General features: G+C 35.4%; 1 protein-coding gene across 1 annotated transcript in view; it reads left to right on the forward strand.

The window, feature by feature from the left end:
- The window catches only part of LOC142358703 (uncharacterized), a 389,942-nt gene that overhangs the window by 44,090 nt on the left and 322,419 nt on the right, over positions 1-23,433 (forward strand). Inside the window, exon 2 of the mRNA XM_075410229.1 lies at positions 7,927-8,146. Within this exon, the coding sequence (XP_075266344.1) occupies positions 7,927-8,146 (220 nt within the window). The remainder of the gene's footprint in view (positions 1-7,926; positions 8,147-23,433) is intronic.

The raw sequence follows: 23,433 nt of genomic DNA on the forward strand, positions 1-23,433 counted from the left end.
GGATAAAAATGAGTCTGTTTCCCATTATGTATATTGTTTTTCCTCCAATTTCTCTAACTACCTCCCCCACTGACTGCTGCTATTACTACCGCTACTACTACTACTACTATCACCATTACTACTGCCTGCTGCTGCGGAAGGACGCTCAAATATAATTTGAAACAAATGCTCTTCAATACAGCTCGAATTAGCAAAGCATGATTTTATTTGATCATCAATTACAATCAATTATTTCAGGCTTGCTCTCAATCTCCTGTTTGCATGCTCAAATTTCACCGCATAATTAATACCGTTTTTCAACTAGATGTTCTCTAGGATGAAAAACTGGGTGTGGTGTTCTAACGAATTTGACCCGTCTCTTTTAGCCCGAGAGGGCCTAATTTACTCGGCGGTAGTTATTAGTCTTACTTTTGAAAATAAAAATCAGGGCGTAAATTTCATACCCTGCTCGTTATGCGATCCTCTGTTATGTCACGAGACAACCTTTCAGAATGTACAAAGTTATCAGCGGTGTTTTAAGTAATGAACCATGCAAATAGAATGTACTTGAGCACTTGGGTATTCTCAACGATTTTTAATTGCTCTCGAACGAATTTTGAAGCAATTATTGTAAACGTGTGAAGAGGAATAATGATGATCAATTTTATAAATCCGTGACCTCTATTTTTAGAAGACGTGTTTTAGAGAAAATCAAATACCGCACGTGAAAAGAAGTGTTTTGGTCAATTTTTCAACAGAAGTCGAAATCAGAAAGAGAATTTAGAGTGGATTTTAATAAAGCATAATTTTGTTGTGTGTGTGTGTGTGTGCGTGTGTCTGTGTGTGTGTGCGTGTGCGTGCGTGTGTTTGCGTGTGTGTTTGTGCGTGTGTGTGTTTGTGTGTGTGTGTGTTTGTGTGTATGTGTATGTGTGTGTGTATGTGTGTTTGTGTGTGAGTGTGTTTGTTTGTGTGTGTGTGTGTTTGAGTGTGTGTGTGTTTGAGTGTGTGTGTTTGTGTGTGTGTATGTGTTTGTGTGTGTGTGTGTGTGTTTGTTTGCGTGTGTGCGTGCGTGTGTGTGTGTGTGTGTGTGTGTGTGTGTGTGTGTGTGTGTGTGTGTGCGTGTGTGTGTGAGAGAGAGTGAGAAAAGTCGAAGAAATTAGCGCTAAGCAAGAGATATTTTTGAGATCACGTGCGGCTTTTTCAGAGCGTTTTTTGTTCTGACTTTCTGCTAAAGTTGTTTGTTAATTGATCTCAAACAATGTTTTTTGCAATTATATCAGTTCTGTGGCGTTTTTATGCTACTTTTCGCTTGATCGATTTTCTACCTAACCCTTTAACTTTTCTTCTTCTTCGAACTTTTCAGTCTTCTTTCAAATCTCCCCTGCCCCTACTGCTAACATCCCTAAGCCCTAGCTGGCTACTACCGATGCCAACCGCTTGCCGGTCGTTTGAAAGCAATTCCCCCGACGATAGTCCGTTTTTGTCAATTATCTAAGCTAATAATAGTACGTATAGAATCACTCTTGAACCGTTGAATCTTTTTGAACCATTTGAGATATTTTTGTCAATTTGTCCTGTTGGACGCTTTTTTAGCCGTTTTTAAAATCTGCTTGAGTTTTCTGTAGCATTTGAGGGTTTTTCTGGTTGCCCTTTGTTCTAGTAGTTCTGTTGATCATTAGATCTGTTTCAGATATAATTGTTACAGAAAATGGTGCAGTTTTATCAAATGATGAATTTATCAAAATAGTTTTTGCTATATTTTCTGATTTTAAGGTTTTTGCAGTTGTTTTTCTTGTTCACTGTTCCAATATAGAGCTCTTCTTTAGGTTGTGAGACCGGGTAGTGACACTTCCAGGTTATATAGCGCAAAGTTTTCTTTGAACTACAGGATACACATCTGTAATTTTCTTCATTATTTTTGTGTTTTCCTATAAAGTTTTTTTTAAATTGTCTATGAAAAGAATTAGGTAGTTCATTTATCGAGTAGATGAATTTCGATACGGTTTTTCTAGGGATTCAAACTTGTGACGACAGTTTTCCTAACATATTTATAAATTTAATCCGAATTGGTCCTTGTGAATTATTACTGTTGTTGTTTAAAAAATTATTAGTGAATTAAAGTAGTAGAACTATCTTTTTTAGTGAGTAGTCGACTCGGGCGTAAGTTAATAGCTACTTCTAGTTTTGTTTTCCGGTTGTTTTTTTGTGTAAAATTATCGCTGGACTGGTTTTGGGCTTTTGTTCTAGAACGTTTCTGATGGACTTTTTCACGCTTGAGTTCATTTTCGAGAGCTCTAAGTTGCTCTTTGGAAAAAAGTTTGTTGCTAATATAAAACAGCTGTTAGCGAAAAAGAATCAACGCTTTTGCAGCTTAACGTTTAAGATGCCAGATGGTTTTGTGGAGGTCTGTGGTTCAAGAAATGTGAAATTGGGATTTTTGGGGCACACTAAATATTCTAAGCTACGCCACTTTTAAATTAAAATATCTTCAGAGGATTGCATCCAACTTTTATCGGTTTTTATTCTTTAAATTGTTTCAAGGTGATGCATCTAGAAGCACCAATGAAGGCGTGCGTTTGTGCATCATTTTATAAGCATATTCACCAGCAAGTATTTCGAAAAATTTTTCCTTGCCGTTTAAAATCACACTCGAAGGAGGCTATGTAATGTGAAATTGTACAATGTTCTGAACCTCTTGATTTTTCCTGAAAAACCGGATATTTATGTAACGCCCGGAGCGAATTACGTTCTCTTAAAGCCTTTCGGCTTACTAGATTCTAACTATACTATTCATCGAAACTGTTTTGGAGATATAATTCAGGGTGTGAAGGGCGATTCTTGGAGTTTTATCTCCTCGCACCCCCAACTTCATCAGCTCCACCCAAATCAGACCCCTTTAAACTCCACCCATCCCCAATCCCCAACCCATGCGCATGGTTCCACCCATAACCCAGCGCGCTCAAGCTCCCGTGTGTGCTCCCTCCAAGCCCCACCCCAAGCGCCGCGCTCACTCCCCGTCCCTTCAATTAAGCTAAAGCCGCCAGTAGTTGGAGATCTTTTCAACCGACATTAGTCAGTTATTTTTCTGCAATTAAACCCACGAAATAGAATTGACTAATTAGTTGAACACAAACAGTTTTGAGCTAATAACAGTATTTGATTTTCAACAAAGCAAACGAACCTACATACTTAGAAATAGATAAGGAAAGCAGAAGAATTTGAATAAAGAGCTACTTTTTCTTTGTAAATTAGTGGTGTAATATTATCAAGAACCAATCATAAAATGTTGATAAAATGCACAAAACGCGCTCTCGGAAAACATACACCAACATTGCGAAAAAGTTGAGAAAAGCATCGAATAGGAGAAAAATGGCCAACTGCAAACTCAATTTTTTTGAAAAGTAGTTGCGTAACAACATATCGAGAAATCTTTGAACACTCAAGTCCATTTGTTGTTAAAAAGCAGCTAACTTTGCTTTTTGTTTCCAATAACCAACAAACTGATAACAAAATCTCAAAGAATTTGAAAAACAAAAAGGCAAGATTCCAAATTATTATAATTGTTTCAAAATGATCTCGTTTAAAAAAACACTTGCTATAATTTTAAAGCACTGATTGAACTCAATACTTCAATTATGATTATTAGGACAAATTATTCTTTTATTCACTAAAGAAATTCTAATTGTTTATCTACAAAGCAAACAATATATGTGGCTGACGAGGACAATTTTTTTTACTGATTTAGGTAGTTCATACATGTTCACGTGGCTCAAGTCATTTTTACTGATTGAGTTAATTCACGCATGTCAAAATTTTTCTTTTTATAAACAATATATCAAGAATACCCATTTAGATATCAAACTTATATCGAATACGTGTTGAGAAAAATACTAGCTGTACAGTCCTGAAGTAGATCTCAAAACTGGGAAAACATAACTTGACTTCGAAATTTCCTATGCCAACAACAGCCTTTGATTTTAAACGAAGCAAATGACCTTACGTTGGGAGAGAAACATTGGGAGAGATAGCAACCAATTTAATTTTACATTTGGCAAAACTAATTCTTTTGATAATTTGTGGCTATAAGTTTCTAGAACAAGTAACCATATATCAAGACGGTCAATTATTTCATATTATTTAATGCTAGAAAGCATCAAATTTTTTAAAGCACAATTGATCCGTCATTGGGCAAATACTGAAAACACTAATTGAAATACCAACTCATGTGCCGATTTGACCAGTTCTTAATGCGATCGAAACCTGATATAATGATTGACCAGAAAACCAACGATAAATCAAAACTTCAAATTCCCAATTTTAATAAGTTTTATGGTTAAAACCCGTTAGTCGAACGCTAAAACTACCACAGAAGATACCAGTTAATAATTTTACTCCGAATAAAACCGGTGGGACCTGTCACCAATGCGATCATGTTAAAAGTTGACAAAAAGAACGACATATAGGCTCAACACTCCTAAAGTTTTTTTTTTTAAAAAAAATTAGATCGTTAATCTATCAACTTAAGTCATTGTATATATTAAATTTTGCCTCTTTAGAAAGCCAATGAGATGAACCTGTTTGTAATGAGACGAAAAGATAGGCCTTGAACAACAGGTACTGCCAAAACTCAAGAAAGTGTCAAAGCCATTAGACATTCACTGAAACACAGATTAGGTTCTCTTAAGCAAATTATGATACTGAATTATGATACTGTATATTAAAACTTAAAATATGGGCGAAAAAGAATAATATTTACAATTAGTATTACAAAAACGGTGTGAATGTCATAAAAATCAATATTCGACCATTGCTTGATCCCTACAATAGCATTTCAGCATTATCACAACACATCTAAACAGTGAAAAAAAAGTTGATTGGCAGCTCGTTGAAAAATCTTTGATAACAAGAAATTTGTTCAATTGGCCTTCTCATCTTCACTTACAAAGAGTTTGAAAAATTTACGCTTTAGTAGTACTGACTTTGTTGCTCAAGTTACTTGTCTAGCATGATTGAAATCCCTTATTTTACAATTGGAGTAGTAATAGTTGATCAGACCTGTGGGGGGGGGGGGGGGGTAAAAGGATATACCTATGTATTAACATTAGGTATAGCCTATTTTCATCCAATTCCCAATTGTTTTTTGTTTTTGTGTTTTTCTTGCCTCTTATCTACTTATTGAAATATATCTGCAGAACTTTTGCTTTCATTTGCTTAATTATATAAACAATTTTTAACAAAAAAGGGTGCTTTTTCTATTTATTTGTCAATTTTTGAAGATCTTTTTATTTGATTATTATTTTCAATTTAATTATTTTTTGAAAAAAAATGTTTCAAAATATTTTATTTCCAAAATGTTTTTTTAATTAAGTTTTTTAATTAGGTTTTTAATTTGTTTTTTTTTTATTTTTCTACTTTTCCATTTTTCAGATTTTGATTTTCTTGAACTATAAACATTACAGCAGTTTTTTTATGTTTGTATGTTTTGATTATATGGTTCATAATGTGTCATAGATTTAATTATTTCAAATCTGTAGTTTCGTAAAGTTGTTTGAAATTTTGAGGTTTGTCAGTTTTTTTGTAGCCTGAGGACTTAGTCTCACTGATAACTAAGGGGTTGCGAGATGGTCCGTTTCTGTTTTTAGTTGAAAGCTTACGTTTTTTGATGATTGTCACTTTTGAATTAGTAAAAAATCTAGTATCTGTAAAGACAGATGGCATCTTCTTTCTAGTGAGCTAAAAATGCGTCTTTATAGTTGTTTTTTTGTATTCAACTGATGTTTTGTTGGTTTTGATACTACTCGTTTTTGTTCTAAAAAATGCTATTTCAAGTTATCTACTCATTTTTGAGGTTGTTTTTTAATTCCTTGCCACAATATCATATTATTGGGGAGGGCCTTTTCGCGTTGACAGAATAGGATTGTTAAATTGAACCAATTTAATGTTCTCGGTGAACCGCTTGCGGTTTTGACGGCTGCGAAACGGTTTTGTTTAATTTTTTGATTTTTTAAACTTGATAACTCTTCGTTCTTTTTTTGTAGTCGTATGTATAACATTTCCAGATAATTACATGTCTCAATTGCTTCCTCAAGAGGGAGGTATTGAAGGTATAAATGTTTTTTGCCGAGTTGTCGCAGAGTCTCATTAAGGCCAGGTCCCATGACTGTTTAGTGCAGCACAGCATAATTTTTATTGTTTAGGATTTATCTGATGCCATTTTGATTTTAGGGTGTTTTTTTTTTAAATATAGACAAAATATAGACATCGACTTTAGTGTTTCTTGATATTTGAAATTTAAGTCTGGTATTCTTTTTAATGGCAGGTCTCATCGGCCATCTAATGAGACATTAATTGATCCATTTACTGGTTTGCTGAACCATATGTGAATTTTTGAAAGTTTTCTATCCCTTCCTCATTGGGTAGACAATTAAGTAACAATGTGATTGAGTGGTGTCGGCACTTTATGTGCAAACGCTCATTGCCGAGCCTCCTTGTTTGTTTGAATCCTATTTGAGGAACTTTTTTGTCAGATTTTAATTCAGTTGATCTAAAAACTGAGCGTAGCAGGCAATTTTCTGGCTAGTAGGAACGAGAAACAATTTCTTATTTCTGTCTCTTTAATTATGAAACTTTTTGGTATTTGTTTTGGATGCGATCTCCTGGCCAGATAAATCTTGGAAACCTTGATCTATGTCCTCGAATTTCAAGACAGGTAGAAAAAATGTTTTACTGAAAAACAAAATTTTTGTTCTATGTTAACATAGGAGTCGAAAACCTTTCAAAAGCAAAAATAAAGCGTTAACGCTACCGAATAATGTCAAACATATTGCTCTCTGTCAGCTGCTTTGCCTTTAACAAGTTTAGGCTAAGGGGAGGCCAGCCTAAATAGTTAATTGCAGGGCTTTACCTATCTCTTATACAAAAAGAATTTTCACCCGCTACTTAGATTGTATAATGGAAAAAAGAAGATTCATATAGTAACGACTCTCAACCAATTTCTGCAAAAGAAGACTCCAACCAATGTCTGCATTTTTGAGGTTGGTTCTTTGTTTCCTTGAGATGGCTTCTTATTGAGGCTAATGCGAAATCATTCAAAGTCTTCCTTTAAAAGCTCATGGTTTTAATGACTTGACTTTATTCGGTTTCAAAATTATCGATGTATTGAACCAAACCTCTTTCAACCGAGCATCCTGGAACAATTTTGAACTTCAAACTTGAGCCTCTCCGTTAAAATTCTATGCTTTTAACGGCCACAAAATTTTGTGTTTCTGTAGTTTTTCTTTTTTATTTTTTAGTCCTGTCTGTTTTTGATATATTGTAGGCTTGTGAAAGTGTCACTGAAGACAGTTGATGTTCACTTCTCAGGCAGTTCCCTTTGAATCCATCCAGTATTCTTATGTTGAGAGCTGATGGTTGTTATAACTTTGTGAGTTTGGTGGTTTAAGTTAATTAGATTTTTGAACTTTGCCTCTTTTTGTTCTTCTGTTTGTCGAATTGGTGCCTAGTCTGATCTGCTTTGTGGTAAAATTCAAGTTAATTTTTAAGGTTTTATCTGATACGGTTTTGACTTTGTTACTTAATGTTTTTCTGTTAAAAAAAGATTGTTTTGTCCGTAATTTTTTTTTAAATGAAAATATTAGATTGACGAGTATTGTCCGTAATTAATGTTTATTTTTTTTGTGTTTTTCTTGCCTCGCAGTCACATTAATGGCAGGTCTCAAGTCCTCTAATGCCACATTATTTAAATCATTTAATGATTTAATTTTATAGCAATTTTACTCATTTAACACTTTTTTTGAAAGTGTGTTTTTTTGAATGATCCTCATTTGGTACACAATTAAGTCAGAACGTGGATGAGCGGGGTCGGAGCATTATGTGCGGATGCATATTACCCAGCCTCCTTGTGTTTCATTAAATGTCTATTATTGTAAATGTTTTTTGTGTGTTTAGTCGAGCAAGGAATGACCTTGAAAAATTAGAAAAAGATGTCAAAATTCTGGAGGAGCAGAGTCGCTCGATGGGAATTGCGGATGGGACCGTTTGTCAAATCTGCTTCCGCATCAAGTTCGAGCCAGCCTCTGCCTCCACACCAGCTGGACACCGGTGTCACTCGTGCCAACTCAAATTCTGCGCCAGTTGTGGGCAAAAGACTCAGCTGCACACCCAAAAAGTTAGTCAGTTTACTATGAATTTGACAAAGGGCGAAAGGTATGCGCCGATTCGGTGGCTGTTGCTGATAAGCCGCATCTTTTTCTTGGATTAAATTGTCTGTTGATTACTCATTTCAACTCATAGACTGATCGCAATAAGGACTTGCTGCTTAAAAATTCGCAGGTATCTTAACACAGTCTCGTAAGATATGAATCCAAGCAAATACCGTGTTCAAAATTTTTTGTAGCGTGCTAAATGAAATTAAAATCTCTCGTGGATGATTAATCTTAGAGCGAGTCCAAAAAGCGTTAAGATCAATTAAAATGGCAAAATTAACCGATCAAAAATCGCCCTCCGAAATTTGCCAACAGAAATAGCTTTCGTTGAAAGTCTTAGAATGTTGAAAAACAAAGAGTAGATGCTGAAAAACTAGATGCCAAAAATAAGGATCTTGTCACGGTTTATGTGAAGGATTGGATTAGTTTTACCGCCAATGAATTAGTTTTACCGCTAATGATAACGTTAATTAGGTTGGAAATAGTTCAAAAATGCTATCAGAAAGTACAAACTGAAAGTTTCCAGAGCTCTACGTCTAGGTAGAAATCGAGAAAAAAAGGAACTGAAATTTTAACAAGTGGACTGATTGTTGTGATAAACATATTAAATAGTTTCCGGTTGGATATGGCTAATGAATGTGAGATGGCAACTGAAACCGAAGAAAGAAACTATCAAGAGAACAGCGAGGAGACTGCGACTGATGTAAACGTTGACCTACCAGCATTGAGATTTCATGACAGAACAACAGTTCCGAAACCCAGTACCAAAAGGGCCCATACAGAGTCATCCCCAATAAGTGACGCGGACGAACAACAAACTGACACATGGAAATCTATCGAGGAGACAGATAAAACTTCAATTGGAGCAGCTATCCCGGATATTACCCAGCAAATACTATATATTTTGAAGGCAAGGATAAGTGAAACAGTTGACACTGCTGTAGCCAAGGCGAAATAGAAATTCTGGAAAATGTTGCGGCTGACATGACAATTGTACGAAGAACTCAATTACCAAGCCTATGTGAAGCAGAACAGCTAGAGACCTATAACTGACGCGACAACTTGAAGATTTTCATTGCTGACAAAGAAATTCGCAAGGACAAACGGTTTCCCTATCCCTGAACTTCCTGAGTCTACTATAAATAAAGTCTTGCAAATAAGAAGTAATAAGAAGGCGCAACTGTACTCGTCAAAGATTTGTCAATTGTCCATCGCCTTCGTGCAAAGAAGTAAACGAACCCCATCATCGTACGGTTCTCCCGAAAAATGGCAAAATTGACATTATGAAGAAATAGAGAAGACTCTTCGAGAATGCCAGTCAAGTCAAGATATTTGAAGACGTCAGCAGAGCGAGACGACTAACTTTCATAAAGTGACAACAGAATTTCTGCAGTATGGACCAAGTAAGGCAGCATACTATACACATTCCATAATGAGAGAAATTTTCTTGCCGGTAGCTTCTAACTCTAATAATATCTTACCAACTGCCAACTCTTCAATTCAACTATCTGATCTTCTTTTAAATATCAGATCACCTTGAGGAACTGGAAGCACTAGTTTTTAGCTTTCGGTCTCCGCCTGATGTTAATTGTTTAACTGAAACATGGCTAACCGGTAATGATCGTGTTCCAAGCTATTCCCTAAAGAGGTACAACCAATTCGTCCCCAAAAATAGGGAAACCTCATATGGAGGTGTAATGATTCAAGTAAAAGAAAGCTGCCTCATCCTTTGACAAAGCCTTCTGGACTTTAATTGACACAATCTCGACAGATATAGCGCTTGGGAAAAATCAGTTTAAATTAGTTACCATTTACAATAAACGGCGCACCAATAAAATCCACTTTATAGAAAAGTTGGGTAAGTATCTAGAAAATTATTACTCAGTCAGCGTTTCCGTTGTGATCTGTGGTGATTTCAACATTGACTTTCTTACTACAACTCTGGTCTCTAGTAAATATAAAAATGCAATAAATGCCAACGGATTTGAAGTACAGCCGGTAAATCCTACACGTGTCACCGTAAATTCAAATGGTTTGACCATTTGCCTTTGCATTGACCATTTAATCTACCAGAATGTGCTGAACCCAAGCTTCGAAGTGTTAGTGAATGAGGCCATCACAGATCACTACCCTATCTTAATGATATGGGACGCTAAACCGGATTGTTCACCTTCATGACGAGTGTATAGAGACACATCCTTCCTTTTAAATCAGCTAAAACAAAAAAATTCAGAATATAACTGAAAATTTAAGAAACATTCTTAATCAGCTGAGTATTGAACCAGACGTGGATGAAGCGATCCAGATATTTCATGATACATTCGATTCAACGCTAATTGAATTTGCTCCCTTTAAATCGGCTAAAGATAAGACAAAGACAATCCCTGGCTAGTTTGATAATAAGCTGAAATTTCTTAGATCAAAACGAAATATTGTGTACAAAGATTGAAATCTGACGCAACAAATGGAGCTCTCAAAGTGAAATTTTAGGAAATTCGGAAAGTTTTTGAAAACTCCGTCAAAAAATTGAAGAAAAGTTTTTATTGGAATAAGTTCAATAGTTGTATCGGAGACACAAGACAAATCTATAAACTGATTAACGACCTAAACTGCAAAGTGAAAGCAAAAGAAAACATTCCCCCTCTAGATAATATTGTAAATGAAAACAACAAGTCACTACTGAAATAGCTAATCAATTTAACTATTTCTTTACTATTGTAGCGTACTCTCTGACAAAAGACATCCCAAAACTCTATTACCAGTATTTGAGTTCGTAGATAAATCAATGTTTCTATGATGTCACTCCAGCAGAATTAAAGTGTATCATCGATAGTCTAGATAACAAATCATCTTCAGGGGACAATTAAATTAGTAACCTCATTCTGAAGTCAGTTACTCATAAAATTGTTCTTTATATGGTCTATCTCATCTCTTTCAGAATTGACATTTCCCCATCAGAACTACAAAAAGCAAAAGTCATTCCAGTGCACAAAGAGGGTTCCGAGATGGATCAAAATAATTGCCGATTCATATCGTTAGTTTTCAGTAAAATTCAGGAACGTGCAATGTATAACAGAATGAAGTTTCTGGAAAATTTCATGCTTCCTTGTGGAAAAAAATTTGGCTTTTGTTGCAAACACAGCACTTTCGATGCTCTAATTGAAATCATTAAAAATTAAGATTTATTAAGACAATAAAAATATTTAGTTCCTTCATTTGAAAAAGCCTTTGACACTATAGATAGCAAAACTCTGCTGTACAAATTGGAGAGAAATGGTTTTAGGGGCCACGCTTTTAGTTGGCTAAAATTGTACCACACCAATAGAATTCAGACGGTTGAAGCAAATGGATACTTATCTGAAAGGCAGAGAGTAACTACGGGTGTACACCAAGGCTCCGTTCTCGGTCCATTATTGTTCCTTGTATATATTAGCGATCTCCCTCTGTCTTAACCGTCTGCTGACATACTACTCTTTGCCGACAACACTTATTTGAACGCTATGAACTGTATTGTAAATTACATTGTGGCTGACCTACTCAGTCTTAATAACCGGCTGAATGCCAATGGACTAAAACTTAAGTTAACCAAAACAGTCCAAATGAATATTAAATCTAGTGCTTTCCGTTCTACCTTCTTCCCAAACTTTTTGCCTTTAGAGTTAAAGCCTGTCTGTAAATACGTAGCTGTCTTTGTTGATAACAAACGTTCATTGGTCTCGCATGTAGACAACGTGAAAATGGGCATTTTATCTAAGCTTAGGCACTTCGTTCCTCGTTCCCAACCAATACGATTTTATAGTAGTATTGGGCAACCCATTATTCAATATGGACTTCTGGTTTCCGGCTGCACCAGCTACAATGAGCTTGAACCAATTTTGAAATTGCAAAAGAAATTTTTGAAATTTATTTATTTCAGAAACAGATGTGAGTTGTAATCATATTTTTGAAAAGAACCAAATCCTTACGGTTTAAAAGATTCATCTCTTAAGAATTTCTCAATGCTCGATGAACCTGTTTGTAAAACGAAAATTCAGCGATTTTCCATAATATACGGTGCTAGCAAGTTATTCAACCTTCTCGGATGCAATGGAAAACAGCCTCCAGAGATACATCAAATGAATCTGAAATCTGACATTTATCTGAAATAAGTTTTTGCTCCAAATTGTTGACCTAGTGAAACATATATTAAAAAAACTTTTCCAAAAGCTAATAGCTTTGGCTGCGTGCCAAAGGAGGTTTAATTTTTGTGCCCTGCTTCTGGCCTGAAAGTTTGATTCATCTATCTCTTGTTCGCGAGATACCGCAATTTTTTTGTTTTGTTTTGGAAAAAACAACTTTTTGAAAAGTTTGTAACCTAATTGTAACCTAATTCTGCCATCAATAAACATGTGTAACCAGAGCGGTTACCTGGAGGGTTGCAGGACCCCGTTTTCTGTCCTTTCCGGGTCTCATCGGTAACACTTAATATAATATACTGTTTGTTGTTGATGATATTCTGGGTAATTAAATTTTCTTTCTTTCGTTCTTAATTAATTTATATCTATGAAAAGTGTTCAGAATTCGCCGGAATATGTTTTGAAACCAAGCTAGATTTGAGGAATTTGCTACTGAACTGTTTCTAGCTATTAGAAACACATGTTTAAAATTGTCCCTGTGATAACATACTGTTTGGTAAAAATTCATTGAGTCTGTTACCTTTGATTCCCAATTTGACCGACAGAACAGAAAAAGGTGTTTTGGTTACCTTACTCTGTCATTTAGGATTTTATTTATTGCTTTTTAATTGCTATCAAATGAAGTTTGTAGCAATTATATTAGTCCTGTCGGTCTTTTTATGCGATTCTTTTCTGGACCGATTTTTCGTCTGACGCTTTTGAATTTTCGTCCTCAAAAACGAGATAAACAGGTAGCTCCCAGCGGGCTTTAAGTGCTCTTAGAGCTTTTCAGCTGTGTTTCAGCTCAAACTGTTTTGGAAACTTATACTTATGGTGTGAAGGGCGGTTCTTAGAGGTCGAAGACACCCCCACACACTTTTGTCCCCACCACCCCCCCCCCCACTTTTGTCCCCACCCCCACCCCCACCCCCTCCGCTCTGTTGCCCCCACGCTGCGCTGTTGGGTTATTCGGTTAACGTTAGTCGGTTATGTTAAATATTTGCTGGTTGGTAGCAATTATTTGGGTCCTGTTCGTTTATATGCTATTTTTCGGGTGATGAATTTTTCGTCCGACGTTTTGGACTTTCTGTTCTCAAAAACAGGATAAATAGTTAACGTTCGGAGGGCATTAAGTTCTCTTACAGACTTTCGGCTGACTAGATTCTACGAATCTGATTCGCCGAAACAGTTTTAGAAACAAAAATTCACGGTGTGAAGGCGTGGTCGTCTGATAGTTTTTTTTCGTCTGAGCATTGGACCTCTCTTCCTCAAAAACGGGATAAACATGTTAATCCCGGAGAGTATCAAGTCAATGAGCTCTACCGGTGTCTAAGCTTACAATTCTACAAAGCTGCTGAGAAGACACCAATTCAAAGTTCATAGTGTTTTTGGGGGTTTGGAGTCCGCAACACCCCCAATCTTACCCAACCGTCGACATCCGTTCTCATTGCAGCACTAACCCTGGACGCTCCCGCCCACTCCGGTCCTCAAAACCCACGCTTTCCAAACACTTTCCAACTCTCCGCCTGAACAATGCTTGCCTCCCTTGGCCCAAGTTGGCTACGGACAAAACCAATCGTTGCCGGTTGTTTGATAGCAATTCGCCCGTCCGGTTATTTTTTTGCTCATAAATTTTATGTAAAAGTTCATGAAAACGCTTATCTTAGATATTTCATGGAAAGCTATCAAATTATTTTGTAGAAACTTAAGTTAGTGTGTGCGCCATATAATTTTTGGGTACATAATAAAAGCAAGTTTAGTTTTGTAAGTAGCAAAAATTGCTTTAAATAAAAGTTAGATTTGGGCTTAATTTTCATTATTCCAGCGGGGCTTTGTTTGCTAGTTTTCTAAACTCGTTTTTGGTGACATGCTATCCCAAAAGTACTAAAAAGGTTACCGTCTTGCTGTCATCAACTGCTCTCAAAAGAAGTTGTTATTAGCAAATATTTTAGCGTGCTGGTCATTTTTCATGCAATTTTTTGTACTACCATATTTTTATTGCTCTCGATTTAAATTGTTTGCAGTGTATTGCAGTTTTTTTAACTTAATCTGCTCAATTTTTCCTTATGCAAGTCTAATAAAAACGCACCAAAATTGGCACTATTTAATTCCAGTTGAACGCTTGTGTTTGTAGCAATTATATTAGTCCCGCGTATATATTTTGTGTAAAATTGTATGATTAGCGGCATTTTAGGTTTAAAAATTTAGAATCAGTCATTTTTCTCGTATTGTGCTTATTTGTTATTCTGAAACGGAGTTTGAAGGAATTTATTTTGTTGCGCGTTTCTTGATGCGAATCGAAGGTGAGTATTGGTTTTCTAACAATTTTTACGACTCGAAGAAGAGTATTGAGATTCTAAAGGTTTTTTTTAGCTCACGCAAGTTTGTTCATGACTTGAACTTTTGACTTTTGTTTTCAAGCATTGACTTATGTTTTTGGGCGTTGACTTCTGTATCGAACTTTGGGGCCTCAACCGTAGTTTAGTCTGTAACATGTAGTATGCTTTTGTTCAACTTTATATACAGTTTCTAATAAAATTGATTTTCTTATTAATAGCCGCCCTCATCTTCTCAGCCGGCTATTATAGCGCTCCTATTTTTTTTTTTTTACTTCGTCGAATAAAAAAATGTTTCGCTTTACCTCATTTTGCCGCCTTTTCAACATTTTGCGTGAAATCTTTTTGACTTCTCTAGGCTAGTTTCTCTCTTCTCTCATTCTGCTAAAAGTGATTTTGAACATCAGTTGCTCAGCAAAGGAATTCAAAATGAACAGTCAGTATAAAAAATTGAAGTCAGAAATAGAAACGGGATAAACCCATAAAGCCCAATTTTAGATGCCCGCTATTTGAACGTCGGTCCTATAAATATTAGTTACCTCTCTCTAATGCTTATTGTTATTGATAGTAGCCCCTGTAGCCTCTCTCTAAGAAACAGAAGTATGTTCAACTACGAAATGCCATCAAAATAAAGCGGACTTAAAAAAATGTTTTTGTACGAAAATCTTTTTTTTTCAATATCTTCTGTTATTTCAATCCCAGTCATGCTTATTGGAATCAACGGCGGCTATTTTCCGGCAATCTGCCGGGTATGTTATTTATTGTTTCTGACTTGTAGTTGTAGGTTTTTTTATTATAGCTGCGAAGCTGTAAGCTGAGCGAAGCTATGTTGCGGTGCTCTTGGTTTTTTTTTGTTTCGTCGTCTGACGCTATTTTTTCGTTTTACATTTGTTCACACAGCAAAGCTGAAAAAGTCAAATTTTCTGAATGAGTTCTTCCTCTCACTAACTGCATTTGCGCGCGTGACGTCATTTCTCACTCGCTTTAGCAAAAGTTTTTAGGTTATTTGCGTGATTAGATTCTGATCATACGTGACTTACCTCACTCAATAAATTGACTTTTGCACTTTAAAACTTAAGTTTAATTTGAATTTGTTTAAGGTCAAAGGAACTCATATGCGCAGTGAAGGTCCCTAATAAGAGGTTTCTGTGGAATGAATTTTAACAAGCGTTATTAATTAATCGCTGAATGTTTTTTACCTAGTTTTTTGAGCGGCGTCGTTTTTTTCAATTTAGATCTGTATCTGTTTCTATCTCTATTATATGGCACGCAGGTATTTTCTTTCGCAGCTATTCCGGCAATCTGCCGGCTATGTTCTTTGAAACTTTGAATTTCGTTTTTGTGATTTTTTTTGTTGTTGCATTTGTCCTTTTGCAGCTCGATGTCCTTGTGCTGTTTAAAAAATTATATGCCTTCTAAAAAATTGCAGTTTTAATATATGAATATGGCATTCATAGTAACGTGTTTACAGCTATGATAGCTTTAATTTTAAAACCTTTAATGCTTTCGATTTCTTTTCTCCTTTTTCTCCTGTCCTGCAGAGGTCGTGTCTGCTGTCTAAGGTTCCCGAGTGTAAGAGTATATTTGCTATGCAACTTGTTTTTTTTTAATTAACTCTAATTTTTTTGGCGCGTCACGCTCACTTCAATTCAGTTTTCCATTCTTTTGCTTGTGTGACGTCATTTTCTGATTTATTGAAGCAGTTTTTCATTACCGTGATTTTTTTTGGTGAAACGTGACTTAGCTCACTCACCTATTGACCTTTCCTGTCTCTCAATGAGACTTGCTAACATAAATTAAAGGAGTTAAAGTCATAATTGGTGATATCTTACTCGAATCGAAGGTTATTAGGTGCAGCTTCAAGTCTAAATCAGCCAGAGATCGCATCAATTTGTGTAAAACTTTTCTAATTTGTCTCAATGTTTCTTCATATTTTTATACTACATGTCTATTAAGTCAGGGCAGCTATTTTCTGGCAAAGGCCAGCTGTTTTGTGAATATTTGATAAATACCTCTAGGAAGCGATTGCAGCTTTTTAGGCAATATTCTAGCCATTTTTACTGAGTATGCTCTCGTTTTTTAAGACCGTTCGATTAATTTCGCAAGACTATTTGGGAATTTCGGTACAGTCTTTTCTACAGTTAAGCAACTGAGTTGCATGCGCGACCTCAATTGCACGTATGAAAAATGTTGAGTGCTTTAGATCGCTTTTGTTATATTTTTGATTTGTGCAGTTCTTCACCTTTGTAGCTGTTGTGTTTTTTGTTGAACGGGCCTTAAATTGAGGTTGGTCACAGCTCATAAAGATCTTGGATTGGCTAGAAATTGTCAAATAATTTTTTGAGTTACAGGTTTTGATAATCCGCAACAGAGACAAATGAAAATTGTATAGAACTTTCATATTTTGTTTTTAAAATTTTTTGTCAATTTGCTTCGTTTTTGTTATTGGACAAAGAAGCTTTGTTGTAACTTATGCATACGTTAATGGGTAAATTTTAGCAGCACAAATTTGTCTATGCGAATTTTTAAGCTTCAAGAATGTTGACAGTTTTTCACATATTTTGTCTAAATTTTCTTGGTCATTTCGCCTGTTCTTGGCCAAATTGCTTCTAGTCTGCTATTTATTTGATGTCTAACTTTGGCAATTCAGAACAATAAAGTCTAAGGCAATAAGACTTAATGTTTAAAGACAGTGCATTAAGTTATCAAAAATCCTTGGATCATTTTTCCTACTTGTATCAGCACTAAGCTCATTGTCCTCCCATTAGAGACTGATTTGACTATTTTTGTCGAGTCTAATGAAACTGCGGACCAAATTAGAGCACTTTGACACTAGCAAAAAAAGTGAACTTTCGTTTTTCTGATTGTTCCAATCCCAACCTTGGGCAGTGGGGCCAACGGCAGCTTTTTTAGGGCAATTTGCCTGCCGTTTCAAATGTGAAGTCATGAACTGGTTTGTTAACGCTATAGCATGATTTTCTGCTCCATAATATAATCTGTCACAGTTTGCACGATGCATTGTGAATTGTCTTTTTTCTTTTACGGGTGCCCCCAATTATCTAATTCTTTGGTTGCAAAAATTTTTCCCTTTCATGGATCTCTTTTTGTTACAAAATGTTAATGAAAAATGGAGTTTCGTTTTGATATATTTGTATGTTTATATCACCTGTACATTATAAAATTTTCTGAGTTATTGTTGAACCTTCCATATATCAGAAAAAATATTTGGCTACCTCATTTTGTTTCGAGAATTTTTTGTGATCAAAATTTTTAGTGAATTTTATATTGTGTAGATCGGTTTTAGATCGGGCAGTTTGATTTAGTAATTGCTCTCAAACAATGTTAATACCAGTTGTTTGGCTCCTGTTGTTCTTTACGACTGGGAAAGGAGTATTATTTTTCTACTGCTTTTTCGCTAAAGAATCTTTTATGACTTCAAGGTTGTCTTCTTTCTTTTCTGACATTAAATTGTGTTTTCTGTCATGAGGGATTACAATTTATAGAACGCTTAGGTCGTGTCTGCTGTCTAAGGTTCCCGAGTGTAAAGCGTATATTTGATATGCAACTTGTTTTTTTACTCTAACTCTAATTTCTTTTTGGCGCGTCACGCTCACTTCAATTCAGTTTTCCATTCTTTTGCTTGTGTGACGTCATTTTCTGATTTATTGAAGCAGTTTTTCATTACCGTGATTTTTTTTGGTGAAACGTGACTTAGCTCACTCACCTATTGACCTTTCCTGTCTCTCAATGAGACTTGCTAACATAAATTAAAGGAGTTAAAGTCATAATTGGTGATATCTTACTCGAATCGAAGGTTATTAGGTGCAGCTTCAAGTCTAAATCAGCCAGAGATCGCATCAATTTGTGTAAAACTTTTCTAATTTGTCTCAATGTTTCTTCATATTTTTATACTACATGTCTATTAAGTCAGGGCAGCGGTTTTCTGGCATAGGCCAGCTATTTTGTGAATATTTGAGAATAGACCTCTAGGAAGCGATCGCAGCTTTTTAGGCAATATCTAGCCATTTTTAGTTGGTCTGCCCTCGTTTTTTAAGACCGTTCGATTTCTTTTACAAAAGATTATTTGGAATTGTCTCTACAGTCTTTTCTACAGTTCAGCAACTGAGTTGCATGCATGGCCTCAATTGCACATATGAAAAATGTTGAGTGCTTTAGATCGCTTTTGTTATGTTTTTGAGGTGTGCAGTTCTTCACCTTTTTAGCCGTTGTCTTTTTTGTTGAACGGGCCTTAAATTGAGGTTGGTCACAGCTCATAAAGATCTTGGATTGGCTAGAAATTTTCAAATGTTTTTTTTTGAGGTACAGGTTTTGATAATCCGCAACGGAGACAAATAAAAATTGTATAGAACTTTGATATTTTGTTTTTAAAACATTTGTCAATTTGCGTCGTTTTTGTTAGGCGACAAAGAAGCTTTGTTATAACTTATGCATGTGTTAATGGGTAAATTTTAGCAGCACAAATTTGTCTATGCGAATTTAAGCTTCAAGAATGTTGACAGGTTTTTCACGTATTTTGTCTAATATTTTGTCTATTTTGTCTGCTATTTATTTGATGTCTAATTTTGGCAGGACAGAGTTGGTTTTGAAAACAAAAGTATCAAGAGTTTTGCCGAATTTCTAATGATTGTAATATTTTTGTAAATTTGGTAAATGTTGGTCGTTTTCAATTTTTTGCGCGCTCAAATCTTTGGTGTAAAAAGCCGTTTTGAGCTTAGTGTTTTGTGTATACATTGTTTTTACATTGTAGTTTTTGATTTTGAAGACGTTGATACCAAGAAGCTTAGCTATTTTTCAGATAATGCTAAGTTCTTTGTTTTTGGTTTGTTTTTTGTCGCTTCTGCTTGCCTTTAAAAAGCATTTCGTTTCATGCCAAGTTTTCTGTTCTTGCTCAAACCCTTTATCAATAACTTTCATTGTCGTTCAACACTTTGGTCCAAGAGTTGCTACAATTTAAATGCAATGGAATTCAGAATTCAAGTAGCAATTTTACGCATCTACGGCCAATGTCGGAAAGCGAAATCCAAATAAACGGGATGGAACAATAAAGTCTACGGCACTATGGCTTAATGTTTAAAGACAGTGCATTAAGTTATCAAAGTTTCTTGGATCATATTGCTTACTTGTATTAGCATTAAGCTCATTGTCCTCCAATTAGAGACTGATCTGACTATTTTTGTTGAGTCTAATGAAACTGCGGACCAATTTAGAGCACTTTATGACACTTGCAAAAAAGTAAACTTTCGTTTTTCTGATTGTTCCAATCCCAACGTTGGGCAGTGGGGCCAACGGCAGCTTTTTTCGGTTAAATTGCCTGCCGTTTCAAATGTGAAGTCATGAACTGGTTTGTTAACGCTATAGCATGATTTTCTGCTCCATAATATAATCTGTCACAGTTTGCACGATGCATCGTGAATTATCGTTTTTCTTTTACGGGTGCCCCAATTATCTAATTCTTCGGTTGCAAAAAATTTTCTCTTTCATGGATCTTTTTTTTGTTACAATATGTTAATGAAAAATGGAGTTTCGTTTTTATATATTTGTATGTTTACATCACCTGTACATTATAAAATTTTCTGAGTTATCGTTGAACCTTCCATATATCAGAAAAAATATTTGGCTCCCTCATTTTGTTTCGAGAATTTTTTTGTGATCAAAATTTTTAGTGAATTTTATATTGTGTAGATCGGTTTTAGATCGGGCAGTTTGATTTACTAATTGCTCTCAAACAATGTTAATACCAGTTATTTGGCTCCTGTTGTTCTTTACGACTAGAAAAGGAGTATTGTTTTTCTACTGCTTTTTCGCTAAAGAACATTTTATGACTTCAAGGTTGTCTTCTTTTTTTCTGACATTAAATTGTGTTTTCTGACATGAGGCATTAAAATTTATAGAATGCTTAATTTGTTTACAGCAGACACACACTCACGCTCACACACACCCACACACACACCCACCAATCCCACCCACCATACAAACACACAACACCAATTAATCATCTCACCTACTTCCGAACTAATCTAACCCTCCGAAGTAATCTAACCCTCCGAACTAATCTAACCCACCACACTAACACCTACCCCCTCTCCGCCTACTTAATATGGGGCAATAGACTTTTGGCATTTAGTTGCGCTCGAACGAAGTTTGAAGTAATTGTCAACTCAAGTGTCTTTATTATTCAAATTTTTACTCTAAAGTTTTGTTCTCGAGCAATCTTCGATTTCACCTCCTAAGTGACTTTTTCGGGCTTGAGTTCTTGTTTTTTGCTTGGACCTAAATTGCTCTTACTAAGAAATTATATCTGTTGCTAAAAAATCGATTGTAAGATGAGCTATCGCAGGGCGCTGATAGCTAAGTGGTTAATCCTTGAGTCTTCTACGCTGGTGGTCGGGGGTTTGAACTCCTCCCTGGTCAGGTCACAATTTTTGAACTTTTCACGATTGAAGCCCAAGGCCCGGAGGTATTGAGTCGAGGTGTTGTCTTGTTGCTCTTACTCAGAAATTAAGTATGTTGCTTTCTCGCTCTCATCTTTTCAGCCGGTTATTATAGTGGACCTAATTTTGCATCATCAAACAAAAAGTTTGTTAGCGTCGCTTTAGTTTACAGCTTGTTCAACATTTTACGTAAAATATTTTTGGCTACTTTGGTGAAAATGGTGAAATTGGTCTGGATACTTCGAAATGACCTGGAAATATTTTGCACTTTAAATACATTTTTCATTCATCATTTCATTCTCATTTGTTTCTTTTCTTTCAATCCCAATCCCATAAGGAAATCCATGGCGGCTATTTGCCAGCAATCTCCAGGTTATGTTCTATTTGGTTTTCTTAATTTATTTTTGGTCCTTTCTAGTTGTAGTTTCTAGTTGCTCTAGAATGAAGTTTGATGCAACGTGTCTTTTCATGCAAGATTTTACCTGGACTGTTTTTGAGCTTTTCTTCTAGAACGTTTTTTAATTTCCTTTCTTGAGTGACCTCTTTACGCTTGACTTTATGATTTTGTCTAGATCTAAATTGCTATCATTTAGAAGATAAGCTGTTGCTCAAACCAAACCAATGCTAATATAGGATGTACATCAAACAAAGTCTAATGATACATCAAACAACACTTATTCTAGGTGAAAAAAATATTTGAAGCTTTTATGAAGTTGTTGTTCTAACGTTTGTTTGACGTTGGCCAAATGTTTTTTTAATCTGTTTGCAGTTAAAATTTTTCTATTTTTGATGCTTTTTTTGAGTCCTTGCGTCATTGTTGTTATTTCGCACGTTGTTTCTATGCCAAATTCTTGTTGATCATTTTCTTGTTTCAATTGACCCATTTGGTTTTTGCCGTTGTGATCTGAAGGTCCTGGTTACAATGTTAAACTACCGAATTCGGTTGCCATCATTTTTTTTACCATGAGGTAAATGTAAAGTACGCCAAAAGAGGACTCATTTTTCGTCTTAAACGATCGATTTTTTATTGTAAACTCTGAACTACGTAAACTTTGAAGTACGTAGTGGCTAAATAGAATTCTTGAAATTGCCTAACTTTCACATTCTTACATGTTGTTGCTCGCAAGTGTTCAATGAATTCCTAAATTATTTGTATCGTGGTCCATATTTTTTCCGCACGGAATTGCAAGAACTTTCCTGTGGAGAGTACATGTTGGGTTAAAAAGATTATTAGCAAAAAGTTGTACTGAAAATTTACCCTTTTGACACTTGAGGCAAAGAAATTTTCAATATAGAATTGTTATGTCTTCATGGTGATATTTGAGATTGTTTTTGTGATAATGTTTTCAGATTCAACTGTTATCAATAAAATCGTAAACTTATTGACCATGTTATCTTAAAATCATGTATCCAGGAAGCAATCGTTGGAGGTATTTGTTTTTAATTGCTCTCAAACGAAGTTTGTAGCAATTATATTGAATCTGCAATCTTTTTAACCTAACGGCGTTGAGTTAATGCACACACGCACATGCACGCACGCACGCACGCACGCACACACACACACACACACACACACACAAACACACACACACGCGCGCACACACACACACACACCACATATATATATATATATATATATATATATATATTTATATGTAAATACTTACATATATATATATATATATATATATATATATATATATATATATATATATATATATACATACATATATACATACATATATATATATATATATATATATATATATATATATATTCAACCCACTCACTCCCAATTCAACTCTCTTCCACATCAGTCATCCCCAACCCCCCCCCCCCCCCCGCAATCTCCACCCCTACACCTCCCCTCTCAACTTTGTCACCCATCAATCCCGCCACCCCCGCTGCAAACCAACCCCAGCGCAATCACACTTCTTCATTTGAGCTAATGCTATTGAGGTGTTAGCTATTGAGGAAGTCAACCACTCACCGATCGTTTGGGAGCATTTCGCCCGACGTTAGTGGGTTATGATAATTTCTTGTATAATTCCTTCTTCTGGTGGAGCGAAAAGTTTGTTCTCTAACAAAACTTTCAGCAATTATTTGACAGGTAAATTTTATGGCACCTAGTAATTATTACCAGTTAAAACAATTTTATATTTTGTTTTTTTTATTGAAATTTCATCAAAATTAAAGTTTTTTGGGCACAATAAATATAAAAGTAACTTCAAAAATCTCCAGTGATTCCTGCCGTGGAACAGGGTTTAATTTTTGCAATGACGATGTTGAATTTAACTCTAACCAAAAC

This window comes from Convolutriloba macropyga, chromosome 2 (genome assembly GCF_964194025.1).
Source record: "Convolutriloba macropyga chromosome 2, txConMacr16.3, whole genome shotgun sequence".
In the NCBI taxonomy this organism is placed as follows: domain Eukaryota; kingdom Metazoa; phylum Xenacoelomorpha; order Acoela; family Convolutidae; genus Convolutriloba; species Convolutriloba macropyga.